The sequence below is a fragment of the Passer domesticus genome, chromosome 16, assembly GCF_036417665.1.
Source record: "Passer domesticus isolate bPasDom1 chromosome 16, bPasDom1.hap1, whole genome shotgun sequence".
In the NCBI taxonomy this organism is placed as follows: Eukaryota; Metazoa; Chordata; class Aves; order Passeriformes; family Passeridae; genus Passer; species Passer domesticus.
In genome coordinates this window covers 8,550,370-8,569,631 of record NC_087489.1, presented here as the reverse complement: position 1 = coordinate 8,569,631, position 19,262 = coordinate 8,550,370, and the positions used below count along the sequence as shown (strand labels likewise).

The 19,262-nt window shown below is 40.6% G+C and overlaps 1 protein-coding gene across 6 annotated transcripts in view; it reads right to left on the bottom strand.

Annotated features, from left to right (window-relative positions):
• RTEL1 (regulator of telomere elongation helicase 1) overlaps positions 1-19,262 on the bottom strand; it is a 46,873-nt gene that overhangs the window by 12,255 nt on the left and 15,356 nt on the right. For 5 of the 6 annotated variants that reach the window (XM_064391198.1, XM_064391197.1, XM_064391195.1 and 2 more), the window contains exons 17-30: positions 16,436-16,568; positions 16,009-16,122; positions 14,615-14,655; positions 13,745-13,830; positions 12,861-12,938; positions 12,095-12,172; positions 10,791-10,934; positions 9,930-10,045; positions 8,456-8,579; positions 7,110-7,263; positions 5,383-5,537; positions 3,298-3,393; positions 1,908-2,115; positions 570-707 (exon numbers count right to left, since the gene is read on the bottom strand). In XM_064391198.1, the coding sequence (XP_064247268.1) occupies positions 570-707; positions 1,908-2,115; positions 3,298-3,393; positions 5,383-5,537; positions 7,110-7,263; positions 8,456-8,579; positions 9,930-10,045; positions 10,791-10,934; positions 12,095-12,172; positions 12,861-12,938; positions 13,745-13,830; positions 14,615-14,655; positions 16,009-16,122; positions 16,436-16,568 (1,665 nt within the window). The remainder of the gene's footprint in view (positions 1-569; positions 708-1,907; positions 2,116-3,297; positions 3,394-5,382; positions 5,538-7,109; positions 7,264-8,455; positions 8,580-9,929; positions 10,046-10,790; positions 10,935-12,094; positions 12,173-12,860; positions 12,939-13,744; positions 13,831-14,614; positions 14,656-16,008; positions 16,123-16,435; positions 16,569-19,262) is intronic. The other variant, XM_064391199.1, reaches the window with a different exon arrangement.

Genomic DNA, 19,262 nt, shown 5'->3' with positions numbered 1-19,262 from the left:
AAGAAACAATCAAAACTGCTTCTTGCTGGATCTACCCTTGTGACCTGACAGGATGGGGCTTGGAGCAACTGGATGAGTTTTAAAGTTCCTTTTAACCCAAACCAGTCTGGGATTCTACACAGATTTATTTCTCTGATGATGAGCTTTTCAGAATTTTTTCAGAACTTTCAGAACCCCACTTTTTCAGAACCTTACTGCTCCAGGATTTCACATATCTGACAAGTTCTGTGAGGACACAATCATCCTCTATTCACAATTCTGCTGGCACTATGTGGGCAGCAAAGAACACACAGACAAGGTTGTTTAATTTCCCAGAGTAAATGATTTAAGCAGATCAGTAAAATCCCCTTTTGAAACAAAATGACATCATTACCAACTCTGCAGCAACCAAAGCTCAGGCATCTGCACAGCTCAAGGGAAGGCAAGAGGATCATGGAGAGCAGAGACTTAGCTCAGTATTGCCTAACTTGATCTTCCTTGCATTTCTACATCTCAGACACATCCTGCCCTATGACTGGGTGAACAAGGACATTTGTCCTTCAAGTGCTACAACTGAAGCAAGCTCTCACCCATTCTCTTGGCCAGGATCTCCCTCTCCTCCCGTGGGAGGCTGTGCTCAGGTTTGTAGCCACAGCCCACTCCAGTCAGATTGCAGCACGCTTCATCAAACTGCTTTTTATGCTGGGGTCGGACAAACTGGTAAAAATCTTGCATCAGAGAGAGGGAAAAAAAGAAAGAAAGAAAAAAAAAATCAATCCACAACAGGCAATAAAATGCTACCGAAAGCTACAACAGCGGAACTTCAAGGTTAGATAAAAAGGTGCAACTAAATAAATTAAAATCTAAATGCTTTTATCTAATATTTATACAATAAGCACACTTACAAATTACACAAAGGTCAGCTATCATGCAAACATTGAGCAATATTACCACCAGCAGGTAAAGCCTTATTTTTTCACAGTAAATATAAAGTAACTGACCTCTCAGTGAAGCAGCCCTTGAGGTGCCTCAGAAACCATGAGATCCAAGTAACTGCTAGGCTGATACTTCAAATAACTGATGAACTGTTAACTCTACACCTCATGTTACTTATTCACCACAAAATGCTGGCCAACCAGAACCCTAAACATTAAAACAACTTTAGGTTTCAGGTGCCTGATAGTTTTCAAAACTAGACTTAAACCTTGATTTGATGATCAAATATTTTCTTATTTATGAAGATCATAGCAAATTGGGAAACCAAGTGACTGAGCTTCCCATTCTTTAACCTTAGAATTTCCCTGAAACTATTTACAAGATGCAGAACTATGCATTTATTATTTCAATTGATGAAAAAGTCACAGAAAAATCTGTCCTTTTGTTCACAAGCTGAGAGGGAAAGGAAAAATTACACAGAAAATACTGTTAAACTAGAATAAATCTTGGTGGGAATTCAGTTCCTATCAGTACAGTTGTTAAAAGGCAATAAAAACCAGCCAATGCAGTAACTATCCATGTTTGCCCAGATCCTTTGTTTTATACTCACAATTATCTAAACAGAAAATTTCTCTCTATATTCTGTCTATTTGCTGCCTTAGCACCAAACCCTTATGAAGGCATCTCTCGAACTCACACAATCACACTTGCAATCTCCTAAACTACCAGGAATAAGTCACTGTACTTTTAGACAAAGCTTAAAATAACACAAACTTCCATGGAATATTATTTTCTTCTAGTCAAGATGTGAGCTAACACATGATAATCAGATTGATGAGAATCTTCTGCGTTATCTGGGAATATAAAGGGATGAATCATCTTAATTGAGCTGTACTTCACATCTAAAACATTTCTGAAGTACCCAAGCCTGTTGAAAAGATGAAAGCCACATCTACAAATACACCAGGGATGTACAAACACTCTGAAAATACCTCGCAGCAAGACGTGCTTTTTTTCATCCTCCACAAAGAGGGAGCTCATCTGGGACAGCATGGCATGGAAGTCATCTGTCTTCTTGTACTGCTGCAGAGCCTTGGAGAAGAGCTCATAGTTCTGCTGGCTCAGGGTGTCCTTCACAGTGGCGATGTAAAACGTGGCTCGCGCCTTCTTGGGCTCCGCCGGCTCCGCTCTCCGCTCCTGCTGCAAGGCAGGAAACGCCCCTCAGTCAAAGGCAGCACGTGAGGGGTTAATTCCAGGTGGAAGCAATGCATAGGATAATGGAAGGAATCATAGAATCGCTGAGGTTGGAGAAGTCCTCTAAGGTCACTCAGTGCAGTGGCCCACCCAGCAGTGCCACCCTCTCCCATAGACCATGGAGGTTTCCACCTAACGGGGTGTAGTTATGGCAGTCACCCCCCAAATTCATGCATTATTCACCTTGCTCACTGACAAAACAGACAGCTTCAGGAGTTAGGTGTAGTTATGGCAGTCACCCCTGTAATTCATGCATTATTCACCTTGCTCACTGACAAAACAGACAGTTGCAGGAAAAATTCCTAGAGAAAGCAGCCAAGTATCATTGCACAAGTCTATTCTTAGGAGAAGGGTTAATAAAATTGTATTTATTCCAAAACTGGAGGCTGAGCTGACTCATCATGACATCAGATAGCAACAAACTGCAAACACAGCCTTTTGCATGAACCTGTTCTCTTCCTTCTATCTTCTCTTGGATGTTATCAGCTTTGGGATGAGTTTCATTTGCCAGGTGCTTGGCAGATTTACAGACAGGAACATCCAGTTAGGACAGCACCTTGGACAACTACTGGCACTCACATCACCCAGGGAATTCTCCTGAATTTATTGTGACTTAAGCAATTAGCTGCATAATGAGTTAACTGGGTTCGGAGACAGGACAGAACAGTAATGCACAGCTGCAGAGTTAACTCATAACCAGGACCCACCTCATGGGGGTAGGATGTGACCCCTTACCCCAAACTGGTCAGTTCAACCATCTGAGGCTCTACCAAAGCAGCTGGACTTGCTGATCATTGTAGGTCCCTGCCAACTGAACTATTCCATTTTAATCAAAAAGAATGAAACCAACCACCACCCAGGTCAAATTGCTCACAAACCAATCAGTGTCAGAAAACAATTCTTTTCACCTACCACCCTCTGTGGACCTGTGGTTGATTTGGTCTGGGATGTGTGGATTTGGGAAAGAGCATGACAAACAGCTTTCAGATGTGCACTGATGAATATTTCCAATTTGGAGAAAAAACACACTTGTTCTAGCATCATTTATCTGTCTGCCTGGCAATTTCCAATTCAAATTGAAGCAATCTATAAATCAAAAGCATGGCACAGACACAGGGAAACACATACTGTATTGCTGACTAGCTTTATTTTCTTCCTTCCTCCTTTCTGCTCATCTGTTAATCTCTTCTCATACTGAAGGGAAAGTGTGGACAGCCGATGTGCCTGTGAAGATGAAAAGAAAGTAAGCTACAAAAAGTGCTTTTCAGACTTATTGCCCGTTTAATTTAGCTATTTCCAGCAGTAAAACCTGGTAACCCAGTTTTGACACCAATCAAGAAAATAAAACAAGTCAACCTAAATTACTATACCAGAGCCTAGGCACATACCTGTGTCTAAAGGGTAGAAATTTACTGGACAACTCACAGAGACCAAACTACAAGAAATTAAACACAAAGTTGGTCTTGAGGGTGCAAATTCCTGGCTAAGCAAAGCTGGACTCACAGCAGACTGTTCCAGGGCAGCCTGAGAGTGTACACAGACTGTGTGTAACCAGTGGTTCACACTCCACTTTCCTGCCTGGAACTCCCTGTACCTAAGGGAGTGAAGAATTGGAATATAGGCAGCAAGTCAAATATTTAAGATATATGCAGTGAATCAGAAAAATTATCAAACCCATTTTTTTAGTCCTGTGCTATGTAAAGGCAGCACCTTGAAAAGCATGATTCAGCAGAAATAAGTAAGACTTCCTAGACATGAGGTGTTAACTGACAAAGAAATCTGATTATGGGGAACTGTTAATACTCAAATGGATTGGGAAATTATTACTTGTACAGTGAATTTTTGAGGTGACAAAGCAAATTCTTTCAGAATGAGAGCAGCTAAACTTTCACTATTTAGGTATCAAGAGTGCAGTGTAACTTTGATTAAAGGAAAAATGATAACACAGATACTATGCTGGATGGTGAAGACAGGAAATGACACCAACCCCATTCTCAGTCCAAATCCAGTGCTCAGTGCTGGACTCAGAGTGAAAGCTGGCTGCCTGAGAGCCACTGCCTGTCTCAGGACTACACTCACCAGACTGCTGGGACCAGGTCACCAATTTGAGAGCAGCACAGGGTGACCCCAGAGCTCTCAGACAAGCAGCAATGCCAAATACAAAAATAGAAAGTAGACCTGAGCAACTGTCAAGCTGTTGGGTCTATCAGCTTACATGACTCTGGGAAATGCTGAGCTCTGCCAAAAGCACTGCAGCTGTGTTGGAATATTCTGCAGCTGAGTTACCAAAGTCCCTGGGAATGTGCCAGGCTTTCCAAAGAACAAGTTTTGGTGTCAATGTCATGGTCACCCAATGGGTGACAGAGCCCATTTCCCATTTGGCTGCACACAATTTAAATATTTGCTGCCCTTTGTACATTCCCTCTGCTCTGTACGTGTCTCCATTCATGTCCTTGGGCCTACTCAAATATTCCCCAGACACTCCTACATTTACACATTTTACCTCAGGCATTCTTCCCCTGAGGGAAGTACTTAAGAATGCTGCAATAGGCACTGCTGAATGGGTTTGCAAGCCAGCAGTAAAATACTCCAGCCAAGTAAAGGCAGCCACCTCTCCAACTGCTGCAAGCAGGGATTTTGGGAAAGCAAGAACACAGCTGAATCACTGATGTATCAAAAATACCAATCCAAGAGGAAAGAAAATTAATAGCACAGAAGCAGCTTTGTTGATCTTGTGACAGATGATTTTTGATTCAGATAAAATATTCCACAAGTCAGCAACATTCTTTCTCTGGGGTGAAATCAAAGATTTTCATGTGAAAATGCAATTTCTAATCCATAAACCCTCTCCCACACTTTTTTTGAATTCAATATCTGGTCTCATACCAAGAGCTGACACAGACTCCACCCAGGACAGATCATATGTTTACAAACCTCTTCTCTGAGAGCCCCTTGCTCCTCAGAAAGTATGGTTAACTTCCAGGAATCTCTGGTCAGCAGCCTTGGAGCACAGAACAAGCACATGCCTGTTGATCATCTACATGAAAGTGGCAAGGAAACCCTTTGACTAATTTAGTTATGAGAACCTGCAGTTACTGGTGCTGATTACAGCGAGCTTTTCTTGAAAGAGGGTTGAGCTGGTTCTCTGGACGCCAAAACCATTTTGCTTTAGAGCCTGCAATTTTTACTCATAAGGAAGTATTTTGCCATTACCTTTTCCTCTCCTGGCAGATCAGTTTCCTCCTCTGCATCTTCACTGCCCTTCTCACTGCGCTCCAAGGCGTCCAAGAGCCCAAGGCATTTTCTTCGGGGCGAGACAAACTCTTGTTCATATTCCACACACAGGCTGGGTGCTCCATCTGCATTTACTGCCATCACAGCAGAACACAGGAGACAAATTCATGTTCCATGTTCTCCCCAAGTTTTCCTTGATTTAGTGATAGCTCCCCATCTTATAAAGCAACCCACAAACACGTGTTGATGAATTAAATAATCTCCCACCTCTTGCAAAATTGCATTATATAATTTATTAAGACGACTGCTGTTACACATCACTTCCAAAATTGCTTAAGCATTTGTTACCACAACCTGGCAGACTGCTCTCAAACTTTTCCTTAAGTCACTTAACCCCAAAATGGCTTAGGATCAATTGGAAAAAGTCCTCCTGCAGCAGCTGTGTTCAATTATTTTAGATTTATGGATTTTCCCAAAACTGAGTTCCAGACTTTTTAAGAGATTTTGGTACAAAACACGATTTATTACTTTTAAACAGAGCAAGTTTTTTTAGAGCTTGCAATTCTTATAGTATCAATAGCCATAAGACACAGTCACCAAGGTCCCAAATTACATATTCTCACTAATCAGAATCCAGGTTTCAAATACAAGAATTTTGATCTGTAAGTAGGGTTAAATTAGTATCAGTTTGATATTTCTGTAAGGCATTACCTTCAAAATGTATTTCCACTACTTTGTGAAATTACTCCAACAGTCAGTTACTAAGGAAAGTCACTATTTTGATAAGAATGGGAGTACATTATGATCACTATGACTACAGGGGAGTTTGACGTTACAGCTGATGCAATGCAACTGAAAATCTCTATTAAACAGGAAATGCAGATTTATCCCTTCACCTCCAGTCACACATTCCAGCCCACCCTTTGAGATGGACCTGGCAGTCAAGTGTAAGGAGAGTAAATAAACTGGCTCAGCAAAGCTCAGCTGCTCACTCTGCAACTGCACAAAAGATGGACCCAAATCAAAGGAAGGAGCAAAAAGAGCACAGCTGGAAACTGAGAGGGGGGGAAAGTGGTGGTCAAAGTAATCCCTTTGAACAATAACCAGCAATCACACTGGCTGCTGCCAGGCTTTATAAAGCCTTACCTATCAGTAGCAGCTGGCTCAAACTCAATGTGAACTCACCCTCACTCATAACTGATTAGGAACCACAATTTTAAACAAACTTCTCTGCTCTGTTCCAAACCAGCAATCAGTCTAGAGTGCTGAAAGAATATCTGAGATGAGAAATGCTTTATTCTTTAGCAATAGTACCCAGAAAATTTTAAACATGGTTTTGTTCCTATGTCCTTTTTGTTTTCTTAGCTTACTAAGTAGGAGTCATCTATACAACAGGATGGAATGAGGACATATGGAAGCCAGTGCTAGGCAGAAAGACTTCTAATCTTGTTTTCCAAACTATCTGTGGTACGCCACTAAAACTCCTTCTCGGTGTGACACTTTTGCTGGCTCCATCTGCCTCTTTTCTCTGCAATTGCAACTGTTTCTCCTCATTTTCTAATGCTTAACTGTGTCCCTTCTGACCAGACTTTTACATCAGTCTTTGAGCTCTCCTTGCTTTCTCTCCCAGTTTCTAGCCTCTTGATCCTCCTTGTCATGGTTCAGCTTAAAACAAAAAAGTGCATCTGTGAGGACCCAAACATTACCTTTCCTTTTCCTCTTCAAACTTGGAACATGATCATCCAGGTTTTTAGCTTTTTGCAGGGAGAGGATCTGCTCAGATGAAGTAGATGGTGCTGCACTGCTTTCACTTAGGGAACCAGCATGTCCAGGAGGGCACTGAGGCAGGGGTGGGGGCATCTGCAAGCAGTTTACAAAGTGTTACAATAGGCAAAGGCCACTTTTCCACTCCACCTGTGACCAAATATCTCAGCAACAATCCAAAGACATCTCCTTTTCCCAAAATAACCTTTGCTAGCAAGACTGATGCACACTCTGGGTTTATGGGCTTTTGAAAAAAAGGATCAAACAGCTCCCAAGTGACACAGCTGAAGTGCAGTAAGGAGGCTTGACTCCAAGTGACCTGGTACCAGAAAAAGGATCATGACCTGCTAAAGGACAATCACTTTCTAATGCTACCCCTGCAAAAACAGCTCCTTCTGACAAAGCACATAGGGTTGTGGTTTTGATTTACCATAAAACTGTCACTCCTGATCAGAAAAGATCAAGTCCTGCAGCATCATACATATGTAACTAATTAGCCTGAACAACTAATTTAGCCTTGTATTTGGCTAAAGCATCTTCCGGGAAGTTGTTCAAGTCTGTAGATGAAATTTTTAAGTGCTTATTTTAATCTTAACCTCTGTTTTGGGAGCAAAGAATTTCCAATTCTGGCTTCCATCCTATTTCTTGCTATGACTTTCTCCAGTGAATTAGGAAGCCTTTTTACAATATTACTTATTAAATCAAGGAACTATTACAGACAACATGAATTTCGTCATACTAATAGAGAAGCTGTTTTAGTAAAGATGACCCAGTGTTGAACTGTAATAACAACTGATGGTTTGTATTACTCTTTATTACTAGTCAGCTTCAATTTAAATTTTGGGGTATGATCCTTCCACACACATAACCTCTCCCTGAGATAGAAAGCTTCTAGATCCCAATATTAGTTCCAGGATTTGCATACAAGCCAATAAATACATGTTTATTTAGGAGGAACTGGAAGAGGAAGTTATTTTTGTGATCTAACTTAATGAGTTGCCCAGCATAAGAACAACATCCTGTCCCAGATCACTCATGGGGAAAGATGAGGCATACCTCCTTTCCAGTAAATCTTCCAGTGCTTAGAAGTGGCAAGTCACTCCGTGTTGGACAGGCTTGTGAGGAGCAGAGAGCTGGACTCTGTGATCCTTAAGCATCCCTTCCAATTTGAGATCATTTGTGATTGTCTCACATCTCCCACCTAGTTTGTCATTCCCCATTTCCAACACTATTCAGGAAAGTGGTTATTCATTTTGTGTTTTTTTTTTTTTTTTTTAAAGACACTTACAATTTCTTGAGCAACACGGAAGAAGAGGGAGACACTTCTGACCGCATGCCCGAAGTTGTCGTAAACGTTCACGTAGGGACGGACCCACGAAGGCAGTTTGCCCCTGACATCACAAGTTGTGAACCTGGACAGGATGGGAAAACCTGAGAATTATTTGCCAAGTTGGGCTAAATTAATTACAAGAACCCTAGATCACTATCTGTCCTAGGTTGCAATGCAAGATGAGGCTGGGGGTGCATATTCTGTTGCCATCTGTTAGAACCAGATGGGGCAGTTATCTTCTGTTAAAGCCAGGTGGGGCAGTTTTCTTTATTTCTTCCACCCATCCTCCCTCCAGGGAAATCTTCTGTTCATGGGCCATTGAGTCTCACTGCATGACTGATAAAATTACATCATCCCACTGTGAGATGCTCCACCCAGAGGGAGGAGCCAAGCATTCCTACCTGGATATAATCTGAGATTTGGAACACCACAGGCAGCCTTTTCCCACTGGATTCCCAGAGGAAGACCAGGCCCATCTACACCACCACTGGATCTCCAGAGGAAAACTACTGCCTTCTACAGGATCACTGCTTCAAGAGAACCACACCTGTCACTGCAGGAGGGCTGAGCCACCATTTAATGGGACTGCTGGGACCACCCTGACCCACAGGGTGCCAGGTTGTATTCTGTCAGTGTTGTTTTGTATTACTGCATTTTTAGCAGACACCTGTCTTTTCAAACCAAGACACTATCCAGAAGTACAAGAGAGGAGCAGCAACACAAATAAAGACATAACAGGGCAGTAAATATAATAGGGTGATGCCTTCACTCAGGACAAAGGGCTTTGCTGATTCCAGGTACTATCAATTAAACTCCTGTTGCCTATAATACATATATTCTACTAATTAGCATTACAGAAATGGATATTGATGCACTATAATGTTAATATAGGATATGACTATAAATAGTATTTTTTCAGCAACATGTGTCCTCATTTCCATTCTTCTTCTCTCAACACTGCAGTGCTGCTGACTGCCATCTCAAATGAAAGATGGAAAAAATGCAAAACCATAAGTTGTTGTCACAATTTCCTGTGGTATTACAAACATTAATTCCAAAAATTGGCTTATTTTCCATTAAAACCATTAATCTCCTTCTGCAGCTCCAAGACTATATAGATGGGGAGCAGAAGATAACGATCCAGTTAGTTTCCTGAAGTAGTGCAATATTTCTATAACCTGTTATATAAATTAATTTTATTATTATGAACTTTTCCAAACGGCAGCGTCAACACATTTATATTCAAAATACCAGCACTTATGTTAGGATATAAAGCTATTGATGCCCCAAACCTGAAAGTGCTCAAGGCCAGGTTGGACAGGGCTTGGGGTGGTGGAAGGTGTCTCTGCCCTTGGCAGGGGGTTGGAATGAGATGAGCTTTAAGGTTCCTTCCAACCCCAAACATTCTGGGGTTCAGTGGGCCGGGGTTTACCTGTGGTCACACAGGAAGATGGCCCCGTAGTCCTGGCGGTGCCTGATGACCCGGCCGATGGCCTGGTTGACAGCCCGGGACGCTTGCTGACTGTACCACTCACGCCCAGACAGATACTGCAAGAGGGAAGAATTAACATTATTTACCACTTAAAATGTATTCTCTGTGCTGTACAGTCATTATTTCTTTTCCTAAAGAAATAAAAAGTGAAGCAGAGATGTTGGGTAATATTAACCAGATGTATTGACAAATCTCAAAGAACTGAGGAAAACCAAAGACAGGTGGACTCAAAAGTCACACTTGATTTCCAGAGCACAGAAAACTCAAGCAGCAATGTCCAGCTGGAGAAGGTACTTCCTATATGGTGCACTCAGAGCCTTGGAAGTACAACAGACTCACCATATTCTTTAAGACCTGCAGAACAGACTAAATTGTAATGTCATTCATTCTTGTGCCTGAAGCAATAGAACACCAAACCCAAACAACCCAACACACACCACCACACTTCCAACACAATAATTCCCAAAACAGCCAGCACAGGCCATTCTTCCTGCCCATGCTCTCTCTGGATGAAAAACATCCCTGAGAATGAGAGATGGGTAACACACATACAAAGATTTTATAAACTTTAATTACAATTTTATTGGGCCCTATATTTAAGACTGTGCCAGATTTTGGAACCCTCAACACTATTAAAAAAAGGTGGAATTTGTGACAAATTCCCAAGGCGGTTTGAATTTTTGATATTCATGGTCCCATGAGGCTGAGAGGATAACAAAACCCAAAACCCACTGGGACAAGAGGGAGAATCAATGACAAAAGCATACAAACAGCCAAAAGTGAGAAGCTGCCCAGTCTTACCTGTGCACCTGCACCACTTCTCCTCATCTCATCCAGGAATTGCATCTTTAAAATAACTCTGGGCTCCATACGAGGGGGAAATGGAAGCCCAGTAATGATGACTCCTCGTCCATTTATGTCTGCAAAGTCCAAGCCTTCACTGGCCTGCAGGGACAGAGTTTTCCATCCTCAATGGAGTTTTCAGTGACATTTCAGAGCAATTCAGCAGTTGTTGGCCCTTTTTCTCCATTCAATTAACTCGCTAGCCAAGTGTAGTTTATCAGTAGTGTCAATGAATAATTTCAACTAGATTTATTTTTTTTACCAGGAGTTTAAACTTGGTTTTTTCCCCTGCCAAAGCACAGCTCAGCCAACCCTGTTAATGGCTGTCATGTTCCTGGATAACATCAGCTGTATTGAGAACATGTCAACACCTTTATGTAAACAGTCCACACCCTGGGTTGTTGAAAAGACATAACAACATAGCAAACCTTCTGACAGTAAAAATTAACAGAATCACTTCAAAGCAATAACAAAAAGCCATCAGATTCACCAGACTATAGTGCCATGTTCAGCAGCTGTGCTGTTGACATCCCATCAAGTATCTGTCACTCATGTCCCCTGTACATGCTCACTGTGCTAGCAAATCACTTTGTGAAATGAATAAAGTTGAACGGATTGAAAAAAAAATAATCAAGGAAAAAAAAAGCTGTTTTGTTTTTCACCTGAATCAATTCTCCAAATCTCAACAATGAGATTTGAGAGAGCTACATCTTTTCTTGACTCCAACAGCCTCTTTGGAGACTGGGACCAAAGTTGCAAAAGAAGTTGTATCTTCTCCTGGTACACAGTAAACATCAGCAAAAAGGCTCTAAGAGCAATTTCACCAATATTTCCACTGATAAACATAAGTCAATTTACCAGCACTGGAAGATGCAAAGGAAAGGCCATCAAATGTGTCCAGAGAACAGGAAATTAATAAAACAAGTGTTTCAAAGCTAAGCAGTATGTTTGGTTTGCAGCAGTGTTGTTTTAACTTGTTTCATTACAGTTCTCCAGAACAGCTGTTCTCATCTAATGAGTTATGTTTTCAGTGAGCAGCCAGCATGAAATGCAAGTATGATGCTCATCCATTTCAGAGATATCAAAATGTGTGAATCATACAGAAATGCGACCTTATTTTGAAAAAGCTTTAGAGCACTTATTTTTTCCCCAGATACAATTACAGTCAAATAATAAGAAATGTATTTAAATCCAAAATGAAGTTTTTTTCCTATCAATTCTATAATCTGATCTCAGATGAAACAAATTCTCAGTTACACTACCTTGCCCCGACACACTGCCAAAAAAGCAGCTCCATTGGACTTAGGACAGGCGACTTTATCATAGTAGGCATCAATAACCTAAAATATAAACAAGTTTAAGAGGAAGAATGGTATTACCCTGTACTAACTAAATTTGACTCGTACACTAAGATCTAAACTGTTGGTATAATTGTCTTTACTTTTAACTAATTGCAAGTGTGAGAAGCCATTTTCTCAGCAAAATCCTTATATCCCTGTGAAATCCAGAACACATTTGGGTAAGCATAAAAAAATTCAGATACTTCTGATAAGATGGACCATCCTGTGTTTCTGCAGATCGTTAAGCAAAATAGACAAAACAGGAAAGCAATTATTAGATAGTAATTATTCCAAGAAGCAAACAGAATGGCTATAAATAAATAGGATGACACTGCATAATTCTTAAAACATCCAAAGCAGGATGAGCTGGGAGGAAAAGTCATACAGAACATTCACAAATGCTGACTACTGAAGTGACAGCTTTCCACCAGCTCGATTACTCAGCACTTGTGTATGTTAGCTGCTGTTACATCACCAGATTTAAATGAAGGCTGAACCCTGCATGGCCAGACAAGAGAGGAAAAGAAGGATGCACAGGAAAACTACACTTCAAAGTAGCTGTCAGAGTTTTACTTTCACCCTAGGCCAAAAACTGGGGTGTTTCACACCCAAACACACCGTAGAGAAGGTCATTAAACATAGAAACAGTTTCTGAAAATTATAGAGGTATGTAATGCAAATAATCAACCTCTGAAAAGCTTCCTTTGTTCCTGGGTTCCACAAACATCGGCTTCACGTCTTCTATTCTTTTGGCAAAATCATGCTCCTGTTGGACAGAGAAGGAGCAGGTCAGAAATGCCAAGCGTGCTCACACCACAATAGGAATGCTCAGAAATGGTCACTACACTTCCCCATCACAGCCTGCTCCTCTCCTGCCAATCACAGGAAGAGATGGAAGCAGAAACATGCAACCCCCTGAGAGCATGAGCAGTGATTCCTTGCAGTTGGTGCACCTCAGACATCAGGCAGATGGGAAAGTTCCAGCACTCACCTCCCAGTCCCACTCACAGCATCAAATCTCTGTTCCTGCTTTTTCAAGCAGCATTTAAACCAGAACTGTTCCAGCAAATCTCACCAGGGCCATTCAACTCAGGAGCACAGAAGTACCAGAAGTAACAGTTGCAATGGTTACAAATTAAAGGAGAAACGCTCATATTGGGATTTTTTCCCCCATGTGTTGAAACACAGAGACCAATTCTAATTCAGAGGTTTAATAAAGAAAGGTTTAGTGAACTACATAAAATGTGATATCAGATGGAATAATATATTTTCTTTTGGGTTTGGTTTATGCAGCACTGCACTTCAGTACATTGTGATCAAAATAAAAGAAGCCTTACCTGAGATTTTACATTCCAGATTTTATCATTTACTAATTAACAAAGAATTTTTCATAGAATCCCAGAATGTTTTGGGTTGGAAGGGACCTTAATAATCATCTACTTCCAACCCCCTGCCATGAGCAGTGATCACTTTTACTAGAAGGTTTTTAATTAACATGGTTAAATGGAATAACTACAAGCTGCCTGATGCAAGTAACCAAACCACCTAACAAAGGCAGAGCAATGAACATACTCTCCAATATTCCAGGCTCTTATCCATGACAGGATACGATGGGAAGAACACCAACAGCCCATGTGGCACAACTCTCACAAGGTTACCTGCAGGGAGAGAACACAAGTGTGCAGCTGAGGGCTTTTTCACCCTGGGATGGAGAACATGGACTGCAGAGGAAAAGCAACACCATGGCCTCCTTCCAAAGTATTTTCTACTTTCTTGACATGAATGATTTTGTATTAGAAGTTGTTCCATTTCTTAAAATAATTTGATAATCTTGTCAAAGTGTAAGCTTTAACACAGAAGCAAAACTAGCTTTCATTTCTCCTCCACATTCTTCAAGCATTTCTAGATTTAACAGATTCTTTTCAATCATGTTAGCCAAGCTACACAGATGATCTTCTTTTATTCTGTCCTTATGTGTTATGACTTTGTAATTCTATTATATTTATAAAACATTACCAAAACAATAAATGCTGCCTTCAGGCAGGCTTGACACAATTTAAAATATCACAAAAAATTGCACTGATTTCCTGTGATCCTCAATTGCTCTGCTCATCCTTGGCTGCATCATCTCTGGGTATTGATTTCCTAGTTTGAGCTACTTTCTGACAGTGTTTAGGAATCACATTTTTGATCCAAACACAAACTCCTGACAATAAAAATGAAGTCCAGACTCAGAAATATGAAGCCAGGGACTCAATTTTGTGTGTTATTGCAGCAGTCAGCTGCCTTGAGCAAGCAGAAACACAGAAAACCTGAGAGCAGCGAGCTATTCACTGCAATTCTTTACCTTTCTCTTACTGCATCTTCTTTAGCATTGCCCTTTCTAAATTTCCAAAAATCCTGGGCACGAACCCATTTCTGAAATCCACACACTTCACTTACCAATTGTTTTCCCCAGAGAAGATAAATAATCCTCTGAAAACCTACAAAGAAGAAAAATCAAATAACACCACTGCATTTCCTTTACTATGTTTTTCATCCACACTGACTTCCTTTGACATTCATCTAAAATAACATTTCCAGACTCCCAGTTGCTCTCCCTCCTGTGGCAAGAACCAACACTAAGGGCAAGAATTAATAATACCTTGACTACATTTTATTAATACTATGAAATATTCTTATTAATAGCGCTGAAGATTATCAAAGCTTCAATATTTCAAAATGCACAGGTAAAAATGGGCAGCCATGTGAGTAGCAACACGTGAGAGTACTGCCAGGAAGTCTGCCAAGCCTGACTAACATTACAATGATTTAAAGTAATAATTTATGAATTAGGTGTGGTGTTGCTGCAGGGTTTGGTTACTATGGTTACTATTTAGTAAATTACTTCGTCTTTGGCTGAAGAAGTCCTGCTCTCCAATGAGCCATATTTATGTTCTTCCGGACCTGACTGAAAACTCCCCTGTTCTCTCATGCCTCTATGTTCCTTTTATTTTAGTGCCCTGTACTTTTGTGTACTGTTTTCCCAGAAAATTTATATATGCAGGGAAAAAACCTAACATATATACCTTTATAAGACATACAAATACCAGTATCAACACAGAGATGTTGTCAAAATAGAGTGAACACAATGAATCCGTTTCCTTCAAAAAGTCCCCATGTTCTAAAGCCCTGGAGGGGTGGAAACCCCAACCTTACTTCTTTAAAAGACAGCATCTTCAACAGAAATACACTGAAACGGCACACTAAAACTTCTGAAAATGAGAAATGCAGTCTGAGGGTTTTCCAGATTATGACTTCTCTGTAGAAATCCATTACAATTGCTGAGTCCCTTTCCACTTCTATGGAACATTTGGCCTTTGCTGGCAGCAGAAGCACTGCCAACTCTGAACAACAGATAGAAAGAGACAAAGCAATGGAAGACCAGATGAGTAAGAAAAATGATGATGAAAAGCTTGACAAATATTTGGACATGTTTTCCTTAAGAAGACAACCCAGAGGTGAAAGAGAGGCTGGGCATGGTGACAAGCTTTAAATGTAAAAATAGTTATTGCAAAGGCCAGTCATGGTTCAAGTCAATTAAGCCTTCAGCAAGAAAAAAAAATAAATGGATAAGGTCCATTTGAGGCTGGTCAGGGCCATCAAGGACTATCAGTGCCTTGGTACCTGATCCCTCCCAGATCTTCAGCAGGAGTGGTTAAAGGGTGTTGTTATTCAGCATTTATCCAAGAAAACCACTAGAGATCCCTTACTTAGCTAGCATACTCCTGTTAATGGAACCCCAAAACACTGGAACCCTAAACTTCAAAGCAGGATTCCACATGGAAGTTCATTACCTTCTTTCATAGGTGGAAGTAAGCACAGTTCCATCAGGTCCCTTTGGAATGATCCCAACCCAGAGCTGGTGTTTATCAATCACATGAGGATTCTCCAGGCAAACAGGAAAAGGGCTGGAGAAAAAAAGAGGAAGATCCCAGTCATACCCATTATATGATTCCCTACCAGTTCCAGAACCATAGAATCATAGAATGGTTTGGTTGGAAGAAACCTTAAAGCTCATCTCATTCCACCTCCTGCCACGGGCAGGGACACCTTCCACTATCCCAGGCTGCTCCAAGCCCCATCCAGCCTGGCCTTGGACACTCCCAGGGATGGGGCAGCCACAGCTTCTCTGGGCAAACAGAACCTTTTAAAATCCTGAGACAAAACCAGAGCAGACTGCATTTGTCAGGAATGGCAGTGTTCCCACATGCAGGTACTCACATCTGCATTTCCATTGTAAATGATGAGAGGGGGGAGAGGGTCCCACTGGTGAGGATGATTGTCCTGACTCCCTGCCGAACGAGCTCGTGCATGCTGTACCCAGGGCTGAAACACCAATAGCTTAAAGTCTTCCCTGCATTAAATAAAGAGAAAACACTAAGAAATCAGTCAAAGTGGAAAAACTAGACTAGGACCAGCACATGGCACATTGCACCTGAACTTCTGAGAGTAAACCAGACAGCATCCAAACTTAAAATTCCAGATGTATGGTATGTCCTGCTTTGGTTTTTCCCAGATTTAATGATTTTTAATTAAAACATCACTGCTTCCTCATAATCTAATAAGAATGTATGTCCAACCTTGCACTGGCTTGAAAAAATAATCCCTTCTCTATGAGGAATTTCCTTTATAACTATATAGGCTATAAATCTTTCACCTGAATTCCTCATTTTCCCCAGAGTCATCTCCCAAACGTTTCAATTTCTGCTCAAATCTTTTGTGGGATGTGGTAACATATATATATATATATATGTATATACACACACACATATATTTTAGTGTGTGATTCTGAAAATATCAACAGAAAGAATATTAAGAAAAATAAATAAATCACATCAGCAGTTTCTTTCATTGCTCAGCTCAAGCTTGCTGAAAGCTGCATCAGCTTGTCAGAGACACAGGCACAAGGGAATTAAAAAAATATCCATGTCAAGAACAAGAGCGGCCAAATGAAACATCAGCTTTTGTTTCTGTTTCTGATTCTGCTTTTCGTGCTTAGTTTCAGTAATAAAAATAAATATCTCTCACCCAGATATCATGTGCATTTCTTTGAAATTTACACACGTCAATCAAAGCCTTCATTTCCAAAAGAAAAAGCTGTTGCTTTCAGGAAATCCCCACTAATACTTGCCCAGTGAGTCACTGCTTAGAATTCCAAGTGAACATTTAGCTAAAAGTTTTACCCTTCCATCTCATGTGGACACACACATCCAGACAATGCCTAAATTCTAGAAGACTCACATTCCAAAATTCAGCAAATTCCCTATCTTTCTAACTCACGCTAACAATTGGTGCAAATTAGTTTGGACAAGCCAGTGAGTATCTACAGACAAGAACAAAGTCACTCAGCCAGGAACCCAAGAAATCCCAGCACGAAACCAAACTGGGCTGATGTGGGATGGCCTGGAAAAGGAGACCAGCCCCTCATGTCTGCTCCTCCAGTGCTCAGCTGCAAACACATTTCTGTCACCCAGCATGACAACTGCCAGGCACCAGTTCCCAGTTCCTGGACAAGTTGGGACTGCTCTAGATTTTTAGCCTGGTGTGCTGCAATTATGTCTTTAAGCTTAGCAACAATAAATCCATTTTCAAGGTCCCATTCACCAGCAGGAAATATTGGGCATTAAACAAAGCTGTTCTCTTTTTCCATTCCTGGTACAAGGACAGCTAATGCAAGGAGAAATGGCTTGCTAACAGTTTACAACATGATGATTTAGAGCAAACCATGAATGGGAGCATTTTAACTTAATGTTAAACTGCAACAGTGAAATATTGTTGACATAAACAGCATCTGTTCCCAGATGACTCAGGCAGGAATCTCATCAGCTACCCCAAAGCTTCTCCCCACCAACTACTTTGTAAAGAATGATGTTTGAGTGGATAATTTCCACAAAATCCTGGAAAACAGCTGTTCTTAAATGTTTGAATTATTTCTATACCATTTGCTATATCACTACAGGAAACCAGAGACCCCATCTAACGTGTCTGGCCTCTGCCAGGCTTACACAAAGCACAAGTCTCAGCACACTCAGGTGTGTTACACAGGTACTTACAAATACTGTTCTTATTTGGAAAAAAAAATCAGAATCCATCTACTGAATCACAGAATTCTCTCACTGTTTTGTACTTCTGTGTATAAATGCTCCAAACTGCGCAATTAACCTAAAAATGTTTGTATTAGCCTCTTCCTGCACACATCTTTAACCAAATCCACTCAGAATTATTCCTGTATCTTAAAACTCCAATTGAGGAATATCTCAGGAAAACTACATTTGCAGATTACCTAACAGCACTAACTCCCCTTAATTTAAGGGGACATTATGTGCAAACTCAGTAAATTCTTGGAAATTCATTATTTAAAAAATGTTACTTTTGTCCTTAGAAGAAAGACTTGCCTGAAACAGATAATTACACACTCATGAGCACTTAACTGAGTAATTAAGTAGATAGTTATGAGGCAAAGTATTTAGAAAAATCCTTGAAGAGTGCTCTGTTAAGAAGGCTTAGGTAAAGGGATCTGCATCTGTCTTCTCTAATTGAAAATGTATTGTTTTCAACTTAATTATTTAAAAATTTAATTAAAAAATCAGAAAGAATGAATGCTGCAGTCCAACAAAGCCAAGCTGGGTGCTGCTTTATAGGAGCATTAGGGTAAGGCTTTGATTCAGAAGCCAAGTTTCTTTTCTTCTAAATATAATATATGGTTTTGAAGAGTAGTTATATTGAGGTAATTCCAGATACTGGGATCTGCAGAACATAAGGAACAAAACAGGTGGGAGGAGATTGACAAGGAAAAATCCCAGTTGAACTGGAAAGCTGAAACTATCAGGAACTGACAACACACCCCGAAAGTTGCTCAAAGTAGGAGATCCCAAAAAGGTAAACATGCCCCAAGACAAGGCATTCTGCCTAAGAATTCACAATGATCTGGACAAGATCACTGGCACATCACATGAAACTTCCCTACAGAGCTCCAAAAATGAACCAACAAACTGTAACACCTCCACGATGTAAATCATTTCAACAGAGAATGGATTTGACTCTTCTA